This window comes from Gorilla gorilla, chromosome 1, assembly GCF_029281585.2.
Source record: "Gorilla gorilla gorilla isolate KB3781 chromosome 1, NHGRI_mGorGor1-v2.1_pri, whole genome shotgun sequence".
NCBI lineage: Eukaryota > Metazoa > Chordata > Mammalia > Primates > Hominidae > Gorilla > Gorilla gorilla.
The window spans coordinates 88,822,726-88,843,830 of NC_073224.2; the positions used below are offsets into that span (position 1 = coordinate 88,822,726).

At 38.6% G+C, this 21,105-nt stretch overlaps 2 protein-coding genes across 25 annotated transcripts in view; one reads left to right on the plus strand and one right to left on the minus strand.

Moving 5' to 3' along the window:
• The window catches only part of DCAF6 (DDB1 and CUL4 associated factor 6), a 135,000-nt gene extending 132,854 nt beyond the window's left edge, over positions 1 to 2,146 (minus strand). For 10 of the 22 annotated variants that reach the window (XM_019026242.3, XM_055365308.2, XM_019026237.3 and 7 more), the window contains exon 1: positions 1,405 to 2,146. In XM_019026242.3, the coding sequence (XP_018881787.3) occupies positions 1,405 to 1,501 (97 nt within the window). In that variant the 5' untranslated portion in view covers positions 1,502 to 2,146. Of the gene's footprint in view, positions 1 to 1,160; positions 1,334 to 1,404 lie in introns of those variants that run through there. The other 12 variants (XM_055365350.2, XM_055365338.2, XM_055365281.2 and 9 more) reach the window with 8 other exon arrangements.
• Positions 1,298 to 20,357, plus strand: MPC2 (mitochondrial pyruvate carrier 2). 3 transcript variants are annotated; one of them, XM_055365455.2, is made up of 6 exons: positions 1,298 to 1,408; positions 2,517 to 2,682; positions 13,883 to 13,923; positions 17,789 to 17,873; positions 18,333 to 18,444; positions 20,070 to 20,357. In XM_055365455.2, exons 2-6 carry the CDS (start codon positions 2,574 to 2,576, stop codon positions 20,104 to 20,106), a joined length of 384 nt encoding a protein of 127 aa, XP_055221430.1. In that variant the 5' UTR covers positions 1,298 to 1,408; positions 2,517 to 2,573; the 3' UTR covers positions 20,107 to 20,357. The 3 variants fall into 3 exon arrangements, with proteins under 3 accessions (XP_055221430.1, XP_018881796.1, XP_063549255.1); XM_019026251.3 differs by having other exon boundaries at positions 1,340 to 1,474; XM_063693185.1 differs by lacking the exon at positions 1,298 to 1,408 and adding an exon at positions 2,211 to 2,281.
• The last annotated feature ends 748 nt before the right edge of the window (positions 20,358 to 21,105 follow it).

Sequence of the window (21,105 nt, forward strand, 5' to 3'; positions counted from 1 at the left end):
TAATAATTTAGAAGACAGAATCAATCTATTTTTACTGCCATGGAAAGATCTCCAAAATGTGGAGAAGCGAAAACAATGTTTACAATATGACACCATGCATTCAGGTGTCTCTCTCATACACACACACACAAACACACACACACCCCAGCATTTGTACATGTACATATGTACTTGTAAGAATGCAAACAAAAAGGTCTGGAAGAATATTCAGAAAACAGAAAATATTATTTCTAAGGGTGGCGGAGTGAAATTGAATGGGAGGGATCAAAGGGATTTTTGCTTCATTTTTATTGAGTTTTTATAAACAAAATGTATTCGTATTTTACTTGAGACACTAAAAAGCAAGAATTAAAAAATTGCATGCTAACTTTTCTTAAATAATTTACAAACCAGAACTGTTGGTTGTAATGAGATTTCATTTTCTTCTCTTTACTTGAAATCAAAAAACAAATGACAGCAACAAACACTTTTTAACTAGCAAGTGGCAAAACTGGAAAGAAAAAAATTTTATGATGTTGTTTGCCGTATCTCCAAATAGAAAGAAAGAGTAATGAAGAGTATACAGGAACAAACAAAAAAGACCTTTACTAAGTACGTCCATTTTTAAGAAACCAAACTTTTTAGTTGACTCGGGCGTGACCTAGAATCCTCAAAAAAAAAAAAAAATGTTATGCAAAACGAAAAAAGTGGAATACTGTTCCCCCAAGTACTGAAGGTTGTTTTTAGAAAGCTTAACTACGAAACTGTAAATGCCAAGTGTGTTTTCCAGGGGTGGGAAGAGGAACGTGAAACCCTACACCACCTTTAAGCGGTCAAAACGAACTGAAGAGCAGAGTGGAACTGGGAGAGCGCGCGGGGGTGGGGAGAGCTCAGCTATCACTTTTAGGTTTTGGCTCAGCGCCGCAAAAACAGTTTACACGGATTCTGCCTGGAGCGTGAAGTCCCTGAGGGTGGTCAACGCGTCGCAGCCGACACCTAAACCCTCTGGAGATTGAAGGAGAGGGTGGGCAACAACTTAGGTTCTTCGGCTGAGCGGGGAAAGCGCGCTGGAAAAGAGCAAAAGAGCTAACTTTTGCTCTAAACGCGGCAGCTCCTGGAGGTTCCGCAAGTCCCCCGAGTCCCAACCCGTTAGCGACCCCAACACCTTTACAAGCCAGTACCTTCTGCCCACGGCCCGGCCCTCCGAGAAAAACCCAGCAAGGGCGGCGGCTGGCAGCATGCACAGGGGGCTTGACTGGGGGAGGCACCGGCACGGGATTCGGCGACCAAGGCCCCACCCAACACCCTAGAGTCTCCGGGCGCCCCCACCGAGACGCCGTCCCACCTCCAACAGACCCGGCAGCGTGCCCCCTCCCCCACTCTAGGCGGCGACCTCAGCGCCTCCGCCCCGGGGCCCCCGCTCACCCAGGTAGCGACTCCGCAGCCGGGACGGGTCCTCCAGCCCGAGGGACCTTTTCCTCACGTCCCACAACAGGTGTGGGCAGGAGCCACCCCGAGACATGGCTCTGCCTGAGCCGGGTGGGAGGGGAGACCACCGCGTGGGGGAGGGGAGGAGGGGGAGGGGACACCCGTTTCAACACCCGAGCCGCACCGGCACCATCCGCGCGCCGGGACTCCAGGGCGCAGCGTTAGATGGCGGTGGCAGCAGCGGCGCCTGGGCCCCCGAAGCCCGGCCGCACCCGGGCCGGAGCTCGCCTCATACTCTCCTTAGACTAACCAGAACATCCAAAGATCAGCAACAGTCTCCTCCCTCAGCCCCCCTCCAACAGGAGGAGGCGGAGGCGGAGGCGATGGCGACTCCTCCCTCTCCTCGTCCTGGATACCCTCCCCGCCAACCCTTTCTCGCGAGATGACGACCACCCTGGGGACTGAGGCTGGTGTGTTCCGCGGCTGCCCTCACCCTGGAAGAATGCATTCGGGCCACTCTAACCAGATCCTTAAGTCACTAGGGATAAAAGACGAGTAGAGAGAAAAGCTACTCAATTCTGTAGTCTCTCGCTCACGAGTCTCCAGTCAAAAGAAGCAAGAGAATTGTGCGGCATCATCTTTAGGCACTGAAGGCCCAAAAACCCATTTTAACTACGGGCCTGCTTAATCAAAGTGAAAGGGCAGTAGAACCAGCGCAGCTTCACTTTCCCTTCTCCAACATGGCCTCGAGGGCACGGGGAGAAGGAGTAGGTTTCCGCTCGACCCCGCCCGCGCCTCGGGGCGGGCCAATCATGGCGGGCAGCTCGGCCTGCGCAAGCGCGCTGCCAGCAGGGCGCAGCGCGGAGTTGGTGAGGTGATTATTTTGGCACCTGTTGCCATGGCTCCTCCTCTCTCTCTCTCCTGCCGGGGGCCGGAGGCGGACCAGGGGCTGGCAGTCGGCAGCCTCCGCCCCCTCAACCTTCGCGGGGCGCGGGCCGCAGCTTTTCGGTTCACAGCGGGCAGGGAAAGCCGCGGGAAGGGTACTCCAGGCGAGAGGCGGACGCGAGTCGTCGTGGCAGGAAAAGTGACTAGCTCCCCTTCGTTGTCAGCCAGGGACGAGAACACAGCCACGCTCCCACCCGGCTGCCAACGATCCCTCGGCGGCGATGTCGGCCGCCGGTGCCCGAGGCCTGCGGGCCACCTACCACCGGCTCCTCGATAAAGTGGAGCTGATGCTGCCCGAGAAATTGAGGCCGTTGTACAACCATCCAGCAGGTAATGGACCCTGAATGGCTCCTTATCGAGACCTTCCTTCTCGCTTCCTCTAAAATGGACCTTTTAGAGGCCCTCTGACAACTGCCTCTAGAGGCATCCACAGCCCCAACCCCTTCCCTTCAAGTGAAGCCGTCTACTCTCCTAGCCTGTGCATTTCACCCTCTCTCCTGCAACATCTCTTCCTAAGCCAACGTATCTCAAGTCAGCTCCCTTCCCCACCTATGTGACATCCGCTCCCTTACGCACGACTCCAACCCAAACCTGATCTCCAGATTTGAGCCTTCTCAACTTCTGCGGCCACCAAACTGTCTGGGGCCACCATGAAACACTCATTCTCTTTCTCTTTTCGAATTGTGGCATATTAACCCACGCTAGGCAGAGCTGGATGGGTGGTTTGTCGCACTGTAGGGTTTGGAGTAAAGGTCACTTTCTTCAGCTGCTGCTGGCAGAGGCCTGCAGACTGAGCCCTCCCCCAAACTGCATGCTTTACTTCATCCAGGCTTGAGTCAGTGTCATTTCTCATCCCATAGGTCCAGTGTGTTTTTTTAAGTCTATCCTTATTTATGAAATTGTTGAACAAGCTCTACCCAGAGCTTTTTGTGTGGACAGACCTGGATATCATTCTCTTCTACCACTTATAGCTGTGACCTTGAGCAAAAGCCTAGATCTCTGTTTGTGTAATACGCGGTCTATGAGAATGACAGATAACATATGTGCTTGACTCTTTGTAAATGCTCAGTAAACGTTACATCTCTCTTTGCCTACTGGAAAACTGTGTTCTTGTGGTTGAAAAAAAAAAAAAAACTCTGTAAGAAACTGAAAGATTCCAATCCCTTTATTAAAGATCTAGAATTCTGTTACCTCTTCTATAAAGTGAGTTGTAATAATACTTATTTGCTAGGGGCTAACATCAGATATATTCTGAGGTCTGTTTCAAGCCTAAGACTTGGCAAACTAGAAAATGTGTTGTAAATTGAAAGACTGAAGTGCTACCCGAAAAGTGGCTTTTATTCTCCTACATAGTTAAAATCTGTATTCTGCAGTTGGTATCATTAGGAAAGTTGTCTAGTTCCCCCATTATCTGATTATGAACCAGCTCTCTGGAGTCTGAACTGGTTACTAAATCTGATTTCCAGTTTGATAATGGAATGAATTGAACATCTGGATTATACTCTAACCCTTAATATTATTTACTGCAACATTGAACCCATTATAAAACTGATCATTAAGGACAGTTTGTTACCGATTTAAAAAGTTTTTGTTTATTTGCCTTTTAGTTCTTTTAACATTCAATTTTTTTGGAATTATGCTGTGTTTTGTGGCAAAGATTTTCGGGAAGGAGGGTTGAGCTATGCTTTTTGTGATAATCTGGGCTTTACAGAGTCAACTGAATGTGAAGTCAACCCTGACCTTCATAAGCTTTGTGTTTTAGCTGTAGGATAAGGGCATGGCAGAGTAAGAGTAATTTTAAACTACTTAAAATAATACAAAATTGGAGGGTAGTCTTACCTTGATCCTTTCCAAGCCTTTAGTTTTTAGCCACCTGTAATTACTGCTTAAAATACTACTCAGCTTTCAGAATGAAGAGGAATTACCTTTCACTTGCAGGATGTGCATTTCACCTGAAAATCCTTGGATTCGTTCAGTTATTTTAACCCCCTTTTTCAGTGTAGTAAAAGGAGCTAGGCTTTGAAGGGAAATAGACCTACGTTTCAGTCTTGGCTGTGTGACCTTGACCCTAAATTCCTGCCTTAGTTATCTCATCTATAAAATGGGAGTAATTGTAATCATTTCAGGATTGTTGTGAAAATCAGATGATCTAATGTCTCTAAAACATGTAGCACAGCGTTTGCACTTAGACTCTCAATAACTGTCAGTTCTAAAATTTGAGCAACATACAGAGTAAGAATATCTATTACAGCAGAATTATTTATGATCGACAAGTTGGAGGCACACCAGTGTAGAAATGGAGGAGCTTGAAAAATATGTTGACTGATGAGTATTGAATAAAATCTAAGGAAACACTGATTATTGTCTTAAGAGTTATCCAGAGTGAATATTCAAGGATTTTGCATACTATTTTGCCTAACAGTATTTGTTATTGAATTGTCATTGAAACATTTGTCTAGATTCACCTACAAGGAGTTTATTAAATGATATGAAATGCTACAATATTAACAGTTGGAAATCATACATTGCTGATTCTAGATTTTTGAGATTTAATTTTATCACTGACACCGTATGTCTCGACAGGTAACAAGAATGTGTTTTTAGCCAGGCGCGGTGGCTCACACCTGTAATCCCAGCACTTTGGGAGGCTGAGGTGGGTGGATCACCTGAGGTCAGGAGTTTGAGACCAGCCTGACCAACATGATGAAACCCTATCTCTACTAAAATACAAAAATTAGCCGGGCGTAGTGGCGGGTGCCAGTAATCTCAGCTACTTGGGAGGCTGAAGCGGGAGAATCACTTGAAACCAGGAGGTGGAGGTTGCAGTTAGCCAAGATCGTGCCATTGCACTCCAGCCTGGCAACAGAGCGAGGTTCTGTCTCAAAAAAAAAAAAAAAAAAAAAAGAATGTGTTTTTATGTATAGATACATATTTTAGTTACAGTATTGCATCTCTGACCTGTGAGCCAGAATTTTGAGGCTCTCATTATCCGTTTGCCTATGTGTTTTTGCTGGCATGTCATGATCTGCCACTGTAGAGAAGGAATAGAGTTCTAGCCAAATGTGTGTCCTGGTCAAGTTCCTCAACTCACAAAAAGGATGTCAGTCCCCGCATTATCCCCCACCTGACTATAAAAATATGTGACTCCACCCTAGCCAGTTGCATAGCTGTACTCCAGTGTTTGTCAAAGAAATAATCTTGAAGTTATGTTGCCCAGTGTTGTTTTTTTTCTTTTCTTTTCTTTTCTTTTTTTCTTTTTTTTTTTTTTTTTGAGACAGAGTCTTGCTCTGTTCCCTAGGTTGGAGTGCAGTGGTGTGATCTGGGCTCACTGCAACCTTGGCCTCCTGGGTTCAAGCAATTCTCCTGCCTCAGCCTCCTGAGTAGCTGGGATTACAGGCACATGCCACCATGCTCAGCTAATTTTTGTGTTTTTAGTAGAGACGGGGTTTCCCCATGTTGGCCAGGCTGGTCTCAAACTCCTGACCTCAGGTGATCCACCTGCCTTGGCCTCCCAAAGTGCTGGGATTACAGGTGTGAGCAACCACACCCGGCCCAATGTTTTCTTAAAAGCTTAGTTAAGGAAAACAAAAAAATTATCAGTGGAGGAGTGTCATTTATTTGTATTTGTGAGTTCCAAAATGGGGTAAGTCATCCCAAGGGGTGCACACAATGAAACACTGGAATGTAGGAAGAAAATTATAGAACTTCCAGTAACGTTTACTGTTATTTCATCCACTTAAATTTTTCATTGTGTATACATTCTATAATACAAAAATATATTATTGCAGTAATTCTATATAATTTATAAATATATAAATGATTTATAAACAGGATGTATGCTCAAATTGTTTTTTACTGATAGGGCATATGTTCAAGAGGAGCTGGAAGACCACAGCTCTAAAGAGTCTAAAAACTATCCTTTGGTGAAGTTAGTCCCAAAAACAGCTATCTGAACCATATCATTTTAACGCATTATAGCTCTCCTTTTACTGAATTACATTTTGGCTTACATGGAAGAGCTTTTGAAAAAATAGTTTGTGAAACTTGTTGCAGTGCTTAATGTGCTGGTGCTGAGAATATCATTCTCAACATTACATGGGTTCCCTCTGAAGACTCATGGGAAAAGTTACTTTAAATAAGAATAATATTTGCATTTTTCCTAGATAATTAGCTTGTTTAATTTTAAAGACCTAGAGGATATTTCTTTTTAAATAAAAATAAACTAAATGAACCAATGTTATCAGTGTTTATAAGGAAATATCTGTATCATAAAAATTTTATATTCAATGCTAAGAGAATTGATGTTACAATAGATGGTTAAATACAGCTTAGTGCAAATATATATTGTTCTATTATATGTAAATAAAATCTAATGTGGATCAAATAATGAGTGTACGTACCTAGGTAGTTTGAATTACACAGTTCTTTAGCATCTCTGTTAGAACTTATTTTGTTGCCACAGATTGTCAGTGAAGAATCTTAATGCCAGTCTAAGATATTAATATATGTCCATATATATTCTTAAGTGTATATTTAATATATTATGTTTAAATATTTACACTAAATATACATATATTATTTTTTAAAGTAATAACTCTTATTTAAAGTTAAGAGATAACTAAAATAGATGTAAGATTAGAATTTCAAATACAATTGTAAAATATTGGTGAAAAATAGAGTATCTTCAAACAATCAGCTACCAAGAAGGTTGAATTATTCAATATTTATTGAGGGCCTATTGTATATTAGACACTGTTCTGGCACTCAGGATAAATCAGTGGATAACATAACGAAACCCACCCACACAGAGTTTGTATTCTCAGAAGAATTCATGAAAAGGAATATCAGCTCGGCGTGGTAGCTCACACCTGTAATCCCAGCACTTTGGGAGGCCGAGGCGTGTGGATCACCTGAAATCAGGAGTTCGAGACCAGCCTGGCCAACATGGTGGTACCCTGTCTCTACTAAAAATACGAAATTTAGCTGGGCATGGTGGTGCGCACCTGTAATCCCAGCTACACTGGAGGGTGAGGCAGGAGAATTGCTTGAACCCGGAAGACGGAGGTTGCAGTGAGCCAAGATCGCGCCACTGCACTCAGTCCAGCCTGGGCAACAGAGCAGATTATCATCCTTGATGCAGTTGTTCAACACTTAACATATTTTTTGTGTGCTATCCTGCTTTTAAACTAATTTTAAGAAATTAGAACTGTTTATGCAGATGTGCTAAAGGAGAAGAAAGCCCTAAGCTATAAATAGTTTATCATTTCCAGGTCATGTAAAAATATTAATTTTTCTTATAACAGAGAATGAAATATGTTTAAAGTGCAGTATGGTATAGTAGAAAGAGGACTAGGATCAAAGAAACTGTGTTCTAGTCCTTGCTCTATCCAGAACTCTCCTGAGTGTAAGACAAATTACTTAACTTGTAAGTGCCTCATCTTTTTCATTTATAAAAATGAGGGAGCTTGGACTTTCCTTAAAGTCTTCTCCAGCTAATAATCTATAATTTGGTATTCTCTTAGGACTTTTCTTACATTCAGAACCTTCAGGAAACTCAGATTTCATTGGGGAAAGTCATATAATTATTGTTAGATTAGGATTTAGGGATCTAGTTTTTTATCCTTGCTGGATTATTTATTTTAAACAAGTAATTGTTTACTGGGCCTCATTTGCCTGGTTTATGAGTGCCTACAGTAGATGATTTCAACAGTCTTTCTAAATCTAAAAGTAACTGATTCTTTGTACCTGAAGAAATAAGTAAATTTAAAACGTATCATCCCTACAATGCATCTTAGCTATTTTAGTCTCTTTACCTGTTCTTTACTCTGGAATTTCAAACCAAAGTGTATTTTCAGTCAACATTTTTAAAAACATTATCTACCCATGATGTTTTGGGTACTATTTTAGTGATAGCTATTTCCAAGGCATTGTGGAAAATATTAAAATTATATGGCTCTAAAATGGTAGCTTAGTCATGTTCTTAGTGTTAAATCAGAACTAGCTTTGGCACAAATAAAAATGAATGATTTTTTGGCCGTCAGTATCCATGTCGAAGATTAACCTTTACATATTCTAAGGATTTGTATCCAGTTTGTCACATGATAGCAAACAGGTGAACTTGTGTAATGTAAGGAATTAAGAGGGGTGTTAAAAAGTAACAAACCATAAAGGAATGGCATGAAAGGGATGGGAAGAGGTAGGGAAATGTAGTGATTTTATGACCTCTTAGCATTCAGTAAGAAACTTTATTTTTCACAGAGGGATATAGTGAATACCTCAATCCAGTATTTGTAAGTGTGTATATGTGCTTGAGAGTAAAAATTACCTATTCTGTTCCAAAAAGTTAGTCTTTACTTAGGGAGGGAATCATATATACGATAGGTGGCCTACTTTCTGGGTAGGATTCATATAATATTTTATTAACAGTAATTTCTCTCAAATAAGCAAATTAGGAAGTAAGTTTATGTCAGTTTATTAATAGGTTCATTGAAGTTCAAGGCAACTAAATTTGTTAATTTGAAAATTTATGTCTGTTATTATTTGCTTATGATATTCACTTGTAGAATTTCTCAAATTCTATGAAAAGTTAGAATTTAAAAACATGAGTTTCACTTTAAAAATAAGGCAATAAAACACAAAATAACTTATAGTCAGTATTTTTCATTCTTGAACATAGTTCATAGTTTAAAATGTATAGACTTTTTTTTTTTCTTTTTTCAAGACGGAGTTTCGCTCTTATTGCCCAGGCTGGAGTGCAATGGTGCAATCTCGGCTCACTGTAGCCTCTGCCTCCTGGGTTCTAGCGATTCCCCTGCCTCTACCTTCCCAAGTAGCTGGGATTACAGGCATGCACCACCACGCCCGGCTAATTTTGTATTTTTAGTAGAGACGGGGTTTCTCCATGGTGGTCAGGCTGGTCTCAAACTCCCCACCTCTGGTGATCCGCCCACCTCCGCTTCCCAAACTGCTGGGATTACAGGCATAAGCCTTCACGCCCGGCCTAAATGTATAGACATTTTAAATACTTGTTTCATGTTTCTAAATTGTCAGCGTTGGAAGCCTTCTTCAACATCCAGTAGTACTGTTCAAAGAAACAAGATGAAAATGTATTAATTCTTTTTCTAAAAGAATATATAGTATGTCTGATGTGGACAATTTCTTTCATCTTGGGCTATAAATTAATGTCTTATGAGGAGATTTTTCTTCAGTATATTTTCAGCAGTTCAAATTTTCCACCTAATCAAGTTATTTCATTTATCATAATGGATGTTAGCCAGGTATCTGTTAGTTTATACATCTGCTTATTCTAATATTAAGGTATTATAATCACTTCACGTGTCATAATTATCTATTTTTTTGCTCTCCCATGAGAATAGGATGTTCTGTGTCATTGTACAGAGCATAAGCCTGTGTTTTCCAGGTCTAGAATGACACATGTGACATTGTATTGTCACTATTTGAGTGATACCTATTTCTAAATGCTTTGTTTTGTCAAAACTTTATGTTTAGAAATGTTGAAGTAAGTTGGAATGTTTTTTCGCTACCATATCCACTGTTGATCAATTGCTGTTTTCTGGAAGACAGCCTCTGTATCTGATTTATATATGTCTAAATTTACCTGTCTAGCTTTATTTGACATATTATTTACTCTTACAGGAAAAAAAAGCTAAGAAATGTTAATTGAATGTTAATTAGCTACAATGAAAGGGTTAAGTTTTCTTTAAAATGTTGTTAACCCATTGTGTGACTTTTTTTTTTTTTTTTTTTTTTTCCTGGAGTGCAGTGGTGCAATCTCGGCTCACTGCAAGCTCCACCTCCCGGGTTCACGCCATTCTCCTGCCTCAGCCTCCCGAGTAGCTGGGACTACAGCCGCCTGCCACCACGCCCGGCTAATTTTTTGTATTTTTAGTAGAGACAGGGTTTCACCGTGTTAGCCAGGATGGTCTCGATCTTCTGACCTCGTGATCCGCCCATCTCGGCCTCACAAAGTGCTGGGATTACAGGCATGAGCCACCGCGCCCGGCCGACCTTTTTTTTTAACAGTTAAGAAAACACTGTTTGCATTTATAGATATTAAACTGATTTTTTTTGTCACTTGTCCACATCTTCTAGTATCTCAGAAAAATTAGCAATTTAGAAGGCCTTATGTATTGGCTACTGCTATTTTTCTGTTTAGTACATAGCAGTTGTTAAACTAAAATTAGAGCTTGTTTTCATAGTTTAAAATTATTCACTCACTAAAATACCTCTCTTGGTCCAGGTTCTAGCAACCATAATTTGATGTTTGAAGTTTTTTCAGTTGTTTGGTTTGGTGGGGAAGGGCTGTTGTTAATATTGTAAAACTATTACCTAGCTCTAGGCAGTTTAGTAAATTAGTTACCAGGCAAACCTACTGAAAAGATTGACTATTTATTAACCCCAAAGGATCAGCCATTTAAGCCTGTCAGCCATTTAAGCTTGAAACCAGAATCTAGAGGCTTTACTCAGAAAACAATTTTGGGGTGACAGAAACTTCAGCTTTCAAATAGAACAAGAGAAGTCTGCTGAAGAGTTCAGAGTAAAAATGAACACCCATTCAGCCAGAGACTAAAACAATACACGGACTGACTCTTGATTGATGAAGCGAAACTCCATGCGAGGATAAAAACTAAACTTAGTAATTGATACTGTGTATGAGCCAGAGACACTGTGTATGACAAAGAAAAATGAACCAGGTGTAATGATAGGAATCCCAGAATCTCACCCTAAATTTCCAGAGAGTTTGAAAAGACTGACTTATAGGATTAATGCATTATGGCATCAGACTCAGGGGAAGAGAGCCGTGGTCTAAGAGTAGAGTAACTAATGAGTGAAATCTAATATATCCTTGGCATAAAGGGAACCTGATGTCCCTAGAGATGAGAAAACAGCAAATTCCAGCCTTGAGGATGAAGCAGTGTCAAGGCAAATCTGGGTCAGACAGAAAGTTTGAATATCTTTGATTAGCATCTATCCTGAACATGGTGGATCCAATTCAGTTCTGTTGGCACATACCTATTATTTGTCAAGGAAGATTAAGAAAAGGACCTTGTCTTCGGGTTAATGTGACAGATGCATAAATAATCATTTTAACAGAAAATGATAGAAGAATATACAGGCTGCTTTGGTAGTTAAGAGAAGGAGCAATTTAGCCTAACCTGGAGTTTTTTTGTTTGTTTGTTTTTTAAGGCTTCCTTGAGGAGATGCAACCTGAGATGAGTTTCTGATGGATAGGAGTTAGGTAAAGACTAAGCAGGATATTGAGAAGGGACAGCATGAACTGAAGAGCCATAAAATGGCATGAAACTAGTTGAATGTTTGCCTAGCTTATCAGTCGCCCGAGGCCAGGATTTCTTAACCCTCTACTTTCTGGGAGCGGCTGTCCTGCGCATTGGAGGATGTGTAACAGCATCCCAGGCCTCTACCCACTAGACGGCAGCAGCAGCGGCAGCAGCAGCAGCATCTGCGGCAGTTGGGGCACCACAGTTGGGGCAACTAAAAATGCCCCTGGGGGGACACTCCTGATTGAGAACCGCTGACCTGGCTAAGATTTAGTTAAATTAGGATTATATATTCTGAAACTCAGTGGCTTCATGTTTTCTTTTATATTCCCCTTTTTCCCTTCGTAAAAATGTCTTCAATTCCAACCTTAACCAAAGAAGAAACTAAATTATTTTCTATCTTGTAGAGAGAAAAAGATGTGGCTAGAGTTCTATGTGTGTGGTGGCTGTGCCCAGAACAATACTGCTTAGAGAACTGGATAACAGAAACTGAATATAGATAGGTTTTTCACTCAGTTGTAAGAACATCAAAATTTAGAACTCCTTGATAGTTTAAATTCTCTCACCAGCTGTTTCAGCACTGTTTTTAGATTTATTCTACAACTTAAAATACGGAAAATTCGAACGTACACAAGAAAATGTAAAAATGGTTAGATACCAGATGTATGTGAGAAAATAAAGTTTAACATTATAATGGGCTGAGTAGGCCCACAAGGAACGACAGGGTTTGTGCCGTGATCTTCTTTCTAGTGTTTGAAGAATTATTCTAATGATACCCAGCTTCTCTGAAGAATGAGAAAATGAAACTTAGATTGCTGTAGGACTTTAGGATTAAATTAGAAAATCAGCAAACATATTTTAAAACTATTAAAAGCATAAGCCAGACTTATCAATATTTAAGTATCAGGCTGATAAAAACAACTTATGATTTTAAAGTACTTTAAAAGTTATTTGTGGCCGGGCACGGTGGCTCACGCCTGTCATCCCAGCATTTTGGGAGGCTGAGGCGGGCAGATCACAAGGTCAGGAGTTTGAGACCAGCCTGGCCAACATGGTGAAACCCTGTCTCTATTAAAGATACAAAAAATTTAGCGAGGTGTGGTGGCAGGCGCCTGTAATCCCAGCTACTTGGGAGGCTAAGGCAAGAGAATCACTTGAACCCGGGAGGTGGAGGTTGCAGTGAGCCGAGATTGTGCCATTGCACTCCAGCCTGGGCAACAGAGTGAGACTCTGTCTCAAAAAAAACAAAACAAAACAAAACAAAAAAAAACGTTGTTTGTATGTGTATATATATATGTGTGTATATGTGTACATATATATATACGTGTATATGTATATCTATATATTATATATACACATACATATTATATATTAGGGTAATAAATATTAGTATAAACTGCTTCCAACTCTACTGGCTAACTTTCCTTTTTATTTAATATTCTACATTCTATTAGGTAACGGGTACAAGTATGAATAATATTGAGCCACTAGCTTCGAGGAAGTCATAATCTTGATAGGTACATAGATTTACAAATAACTAGAGTAAAATATGTAAAATGTACTGTGGTAGATTTTAAAATGACATTGAATTAATGAGTTTTGCTGTAAGAATACTGTGAATTCGAGAGGGACAAAAATATCAAGGACTATGTTAAATTGTGGAAGACAGAATGTGTAGCATTGCCATCACTTAAGGCTAAAGGCAAGAAGTTTGCACTATCTGGTGATACTTTTCAAAACCTGCATACTAAGCAAAAATTGCAGGGAAGCAACTGCCATTTTTACATTTTTCAAATTTTGCTGCTTAGTGTTAAGATTACCCAACTATTTGTTATAGTAATTCAGCCAAAATGCACAAAAATGGGGTGTTATCACTGGGTTCATTTTCACTTGGGATGAGAGTATTACTTGAGTGTAAAACTAGTATGAAAGTACATTAGAATCAAGGTTCCCTAAAATATTTTTATATGGCAGTATATTTACTGAAAAAAATTTGCATACAGTTGAACCTGTGCAGTTCAAACCTGTGTTATTCAAGGGTCAACTGTACTGTGATACTGTGGTGCCTCTCTAAATGTTAACTGAAATGCAAAGTATGCAAAAAGCATAGTAAAAGTGGTTAAAAATAGATTGATAAATCCTTTGGTTTTTAAAATTTGGTGACAGCTGTTAAAAGACGTGTATAATATATTTGGTTTATTCCTGAATTTTTCTTTTCTTTTTTTTTTCAGGTCCCAGAACAGTTTTTTTCTGGGCTCCAATTATGAAATGGGTAAGTCTTGAGTTTTTACGGAAGCTACTGAAAGACAAATTCCTTAATAGGAATTTACTAATTTGAAGTAACTTTTATGAAGGATATACTTTAGAGTATTCTTGGTATGCGTCTAGATGATTTCATGGCAAATATTCTCAGACATATCGTTTTCTACATAAAGCAACTATCTACTTTAGTTTTTCTGAACTCTTTAGATAAGAGGCCTTCTGGGAACATACTTGTTATCAAAAAACTTAACAATTGTGCGCCATATGGACATGAAATTTCATTCTAAAATGTTATTACTAAGTAAAACATTAAGCTAGTTAGAACACCCAAGTTAACTTTTATTATTAATTTAGTATGAGAACTGAAGGTACTAACACCAAAATATAGGTGAGGAAAGTTACTCTCAAAAAGTAGATGGATGTATTCGAATATAAATATTAGCATTTGGTAAATGAGAGAACCTAGGACTTCTGACTCCAAGCCCAGTGCTTTTACTCTTCCCCAAAGTTTTCTTTCTTAAAGTTCTTACTTAGCTGAAAAGAAACAATTGTGGTGGCTGTTTGTAGCAAATCATTGATTTTATGTTGAAAGGGCCAGTTTGGGTCTATAACTGTGCTTCTCAAAGTGTCATCTCTCTGGACCTGCAGTGGCATCATTTGAGAACTTGTTAGGCCCCATTACAGACCTACTAAATCTAAAACTCTAGATGTGGAGTCCAGTGAGCTCTGTTTTCATAACCTCTTCAGATGATTCTCTGATGCCCTCTAAAGTTTGAAAACCACTGGTCTGTAGGCTTTTTTTTTTTAATGTGGTAAAATACATATAAAACTTACTATCTGAACCATTTTCAAAGTGTACAGTTCAGTAGTGTTAAGTACATTTACATCATTGTTAACCAATCTCCAGAACCCTTTTTATCTTGTAAAAGCAAGTCTCTGTACCCATAATTCCCCATTCTCCTTCTCCCAGTCCCTGGCAACCACCATTCTACCTTCTGTCTCTATGAATTTCACTACTCTAAGTACCTCATGTAAATGGAATCAAAATGTATTTGTCTTTTTGTAGTTGGCTTATTTCTCCTAGCATAATGTCCACAAGGTACATTAATGTTGTCACATGTGTCACTTTCCTTTCTTTTTAATGCTGAATAGCATTCCATTGTATGTATTTACATTTTGTTTATTCTTCTATATGTTGATTGGACAATTGGTTTGCTTCCACATTTTTGCTGTTGTGAATAATGCTACCATGAACATTGATGTACAAGTATCTGTTTAAGTCAATACTTTTAATTCTTCTTAGTATACACCCAGAAGTTGAATTGCTAGATCATATGATAATTCTGCTTAATATTTTTTGTTTTCCTCAGCAACTACATTATTTTACATTTCTACCAGCAATTCATAAGTGTTCTAATTTCTCCACATCCTCACCAACACTTGTTACTTTTGATGGGGGAGCATTTTTGTTTTTGTTTTTATGATAGGCACCTAATGGGTGTTAGATATCTTGTTTTTATTTGCACTTCCCTAATGATTAGTCATGCTGAACATATACTTATTGTACTTATTGGTCAGTTGTGTATATTCTTTGGAGAAATATTTATTCAAGTCCTTTGCCTGTTTTTTAATTTAATCAAGGTGTTTTTTGTTGTTGTTGAGTGATGGGCTGTTGTAATTCTCTTAAATGTACTTTTAAAATGGTTAGAACAATTCAGAAACTCAGTTGTAAATTCAAGTGGTTGAGAATGTTAGAGTTGGAATTGGCTATGACTCAATCTTATGGCCTTGGGCAAGTTTAGTCTCTTTGTCATTTTGTCTCTTCAACTATAAAGTGACAAGATTAGAATATAAGTGATTCGGGAGCTGTATTTTACAGAGATCTAGGGAGCAGTTTTTTTTTTTCATATCTACATATTGAGAAAAGATCCTAAAACCCCCTATACTAATGGAAGTTACATTACCATTTCCTTCTTCTCTCCCTACCTATACTTAAAATTACATAGTAATAATATATCTTTATAGTGGAATTGATTGCTGAAGTATTCAATCATTAAAAGAGTTTGAGTGATTTCATCTATTCACAATAAATTTAGGGGCCTCTTTGATCTCAAATTTACCACAGTTTAGGAGTTTATTGATTTTATCAATAGCTTTGGGGTTTATTTGACCTGGTTCATTACTGTTGTGAGATACTGACAGCATTATATACTCATAAATGCCTTCTTGACTATCTGTCTCTTTAAGAACATCTATTTTAAGTACATGTTGAAATCATACATAGTCTCCAGATGACAGCATAGCAATAGAAACTTCTGTGTTTTGTTCTCTGGTGGGGAGACTTCTTCTATTAGATACTTACCTTATGTACCTCTTACTGTGTTTTACTATCCCAGAGTATTTGATAATTAATCTGTAGAATTCTATACATGACACATAACAGTTGCTTCTGCAAGCCACATATGTTCTATAACATGAAGACTCTCAGACCATATGCCTTCAAACATATAACTGTAGTAGAGTCCTTTGTAACCACTTTAGTTGAAACCACACAACTAATCATAAAGGTCAAAGTGGATAATCCTAAAAACAAAAACCTATGTACCTTAAATATTTTATTTTAACCTAAAGGATATAAATACATATTCATTGACAATCAGTCTTTTTTAAAGCTAAATCTTTTATTTGTGTATGGATTTTTGAGCTCCACATTTTCTATCCTGGATAAATTACACTACAGTGCATCCTATATAATTTCCAGCTTAGTTTTTTTTTAAAAAAACAATTTATTAAATCATATAAATTACATTAACAAGTAAAACTGGCATAAATAGATTGGGGACAAACATAGTGACTTGGTAAAAATACAGCTCATCTGGTGGGAGCAAAAACGCATGAGTGCAATAGAGACAGTGTTAAAAACACAGAAGAGAAATGGCCATGTATATGCTGATGTTAAAGAAAAATGGTGTAACAGCCAAGGCCGGGCATGGTGGCTCACGCCTGTAATCCCAGCACTTTGGGAGGTTGAGGCGGCGGGCGGATCACCTGCAGTCAGGAGTTTGAGACCAGCCTGGCCAACATGGTGAAACCCCATCTCTATTAAAAATACAAAAATTAGCCAGGCATATTGGCACACTCCTGTAATTCCAGCTACTTGGGGGCTGAGGCATGAGAATTGCTTGAAACTGGGAGGTGGAGGTTGCAGTGAGCCTAGATCGCACCATTGCTCTCTAACCTGGGTGACAGAGCGAGACTGTCTAAAGAAAAAAAAAATGATCTAACCAAAAAACTAAAATTGTAAGTTTTTCTGATATTTATACTTTTAAAAAATAATTCATTAGAAGCCCAAACCTCAGCATCACACAATATACCCATGTAACAAACCTGCACATATACCCCAAATCTAAAATTTAATTTAATTTAAAAATAATAACATTGGCAGAAAACATCAAAGGAAGAATCTATACAAATGACCTTAACAGCTTTTAGGTATCTTCCATGCTAGTGGTTAGTGGTTCCTGACATATATAAAGAGTATATAAATTCATATGTGAAATAGGTAGACCAAAAAAAACCCAAAATATATATGTACGTGTAATGCATACATATACATCTTATCTATATATGTACTACTGACTTTCAGATATGTGAGACTGCTTAGTGTACCTAACAAAATAAAGTTAGTTCAAAAAGCAGTTTTTTAATTCATTGTGCTTTTTTTTTGTTGTAATCTACATTTTCTTAATGAATGGACACTAAAATTATAGCTGCTAACTTACGGAAATCTCAAAAATGTCTTGTGCTTGATTTAAAGTTAAAACTATTACTCCACACTCGTGATACTTTTTTTCTTTCTATGCGTTAATGTGTAGGGGTTGGTGTGTGCTGGATTGGCTGATATGGCCAGACCTGCAGAAAAACTTAGCACAGCTCAATCTGCTGTTTTGATGGCTACAGGTAAATTAAATAAATATCTTCTGTGTTTCTTGTAGAACATAAATGATTTTTGTTTTCTTTTATATCAGTTTATTTAGTGGCTTAGTGTTTGAAATACACCCACACACAAAGGAATTAACAGTATTATGTCTAGGAAGTTATTAAGTTATGGATGGAGGAGTCACAGAAAGAATAAGTATCTGAATGGGCTTTTGCTTTTCAGGTTTTTGCCATGAACGTATTTTTATAAGTGGGAAGAAAATTACAGTTAATAGTCACTTTAAAGATTCCTCTTTCATGTAAGAATTGAGTATTTTCTGTGACACTAAGTTACAGAAACATTATTGAAAATTCAGAGTATAGCATTTCTTTGTCCCTCATCCTACATTATTGTTGTAATTACTTTACTCAATATTAAGTATTCACTGAAGTTATTGCAGCAGTATGTATTCTTTTTAAAGTAACATTTTGTTTCAACAGGGTTTATTTGGTCAAGATACTCACTTGTAATTATTCCAAAAAATTGGAGTCTGTTTGCTGTTAATTTCTTTGTGGGGGCAGCAGGAGCCTCTCAGCTTTTTCGTATTTGGAGGTAAGCCTACCAGAGATATTTTTAAAACTGTTTCAAAAGCTACTTAGATGGCACTGATTTTTTTTTTTTTTTGAGACGGGGTCTCGCTCTGTTGCCCAGGCTGGAGATGGCACTAATTTTTTTTAAAGATTCATATATAATGCTAAGACAAGAAGTACCTAAAGTAGAAATTTAACATTTCTAGAAAAGTCTAGGGGTTTACAAATAAGTTAACCAGTTAACTAGTTAACTGGCTAAAACCAGTTAAGCAGTATGTTACCTAGTTTTTAGATTTAACTGTGCATCATTTAGATGGTTAACCATCTCACATAATCTCTTTTATTAAGACAACATATACAGTTTATGATTTATTAATTTCTTATGTAAACCTTTTATCACTTTCAATTGTATGTAATAAATTGGAACTTAAGTGTATTGTTATGTAGTATTGGAAATGATACGTAGAGTGAGGTCTTTGCTTTCACTGGAAAGTGTTCCATGAGCACTGGAAATTTTTAAACTATTTACTCAGTAGTTAATACTGTCAGTGATTTATGATAATGACATTATGATCAAATATTTGAAATCAGGATCTTTTGAGAAACCTAGGAGGTATGGTTGGCTTCATGGAATAAGTTCCTTCTTATGCTTTTATACTACTCTCCATTCCATTATAAGCTAGGAGGAATAGTAAATGAAGCCCAAGGTATGGTAGAAGGGAAGGAAAGACTATGGCTCTGTGGTTACTTCTTTGGATTGAGAATTGAGGAAATGGTCCTTAGCGTTTGTGAACTTAAGTGTTTACAGGCTGTTAACCCAATAGCCTGCCTGCATCACAGAAGTATATTTTACCTTAGTGGTTAGAAGTATATTTTACTTTAGTGATTACTTTAGTATATTTTACTTTACCTGTTGATCTTATTCTTAGGAAAGGTGCTTTGTGAGTATAAATTTTAAAATTCTAGATGACCACATTTTACTAAATTTTATACATATGTTCACAAGTTTGTCACACTCTTGTAGAATTCCAGAATGAGAATATTTTTATTAAAATAATACTTTTGCACAGGAAGCTATATGTCAGCTAAGCTGTTAAAAGTTTTTGGCAGGCCGGGCATGGTGGCTCACTCCTGTAATCCCAGCACTTTGGGAGGCCGAGGCAGGCAGACCACAAGGTCAGGAGATCGAGACCATCCTGGCTAACACGGTGAAACACCATCTCTACTAAAAATACAAAAAATTAGCCAGAAGTGGTGGTGGGCGCCTGTAGTCCCAGCTACTCGGGGGGCTGAGGCAGGAGAATGGCGTGAACCCGGGAGGCAGAGCTTGCAGTGAGCCAAGATCACACCACTACACTCCAGCCTGGGCGACAGAGTGAGACTCCATCTCAAAAAAAAAAAAAAAAAAAAAAGTTTTTGGCAGTTGTGCTCTTATTATCTGAAACAAAATCCAGATGCAAATGAACTCTTTGAATCCTTTCCCTTCTGCCTGTTTCTACCTGTAAGCCCTCCGGGAAGATTCTGTTTACAACTGTATAGCTACTTGACCACCAAGAAAGAAGAAATGGAGTATGCTTTCCATTCTCTCCTTACCATAAATTTATCTATTATTATTGATGATTATTTTTCTTTCTGTTTTCTTTATAGATATAACCAAGAACTAAAAGCTAAAGCACACAAATAGAAGAGTTCCTGATCACCTGAACAATCTAGATGTGGACAAAACCATTGGGACCTAGTTTATTATTTGGTTATTGATAAAGCAAAGCTAACTGTGTGTTTGGAAGGCACTGTAACTGGTAGCTAGTGCTTGATTCAATAGAAAAATAAAGCAAACTTTTAATAACAGTCTCTCTACATGACTTAAGGAACTTATCTATGGATATTAGTAACATTTTTCTACCATTTGTCCATAATAAACCATACTTGCTCGTATATACCCCCTGCCTCCTTCTGTTCCAGTCAGCCAACATGTGTACATAAAAGAACACACAAATTCAAGAAGTTGGAAGATTAAATTATCTGCTTATTTAGTGTAGGATGGTCAGGTAGCTAGCTATAAGTGAAAGGAAATTTTGCTGAAGAGACTGAGAAATGGGTAGTGGAATGACTATCAAGATGACCTCAAACTATTTAAAAACATTTTAACTTGCCATGAAGAATCTTGATGATTTTTGTATAAATGTTGTATAAAATTCTTTTACAGCTACAGATTTTTAAATAGGATCATTGTAAAGATTAATGAGATAATGTTTTAACATGGTGCCTGGTCCATGATAAGTGTTAAATTTTTCAATTACCCTCAGTAACTGATAATGTAGCAGAAAATACTCTATATTCAGACAGACCTGAATTTGAATCCCAGCTCTGTGACTTATATGTTGTGACTTTTTTTTTTTTTTTTTTTTTGAGACAGGGTCTCGCTCTGTGGCCCAGGCTGGAGTGCAGTGGCACAATCTCGGCTCACTGCAAACCCTACCTCCTGGGCTCAAGTGATCCTCCTGCCTCAGCCTCCCGAGCATCTGGGACTACAGGCACACACCACCACACCCAGCTAATTTTTGCATTTTTGTAGAGGTAGGGTTTTGTCATGTTGCCCAGGCTGGTCTCGAACTCCTGGGCTCAGGTGATCTGCCCGCCTCGTCCTGTCAAAGTGCTGGAATACAGGCATGAGCCACCATAC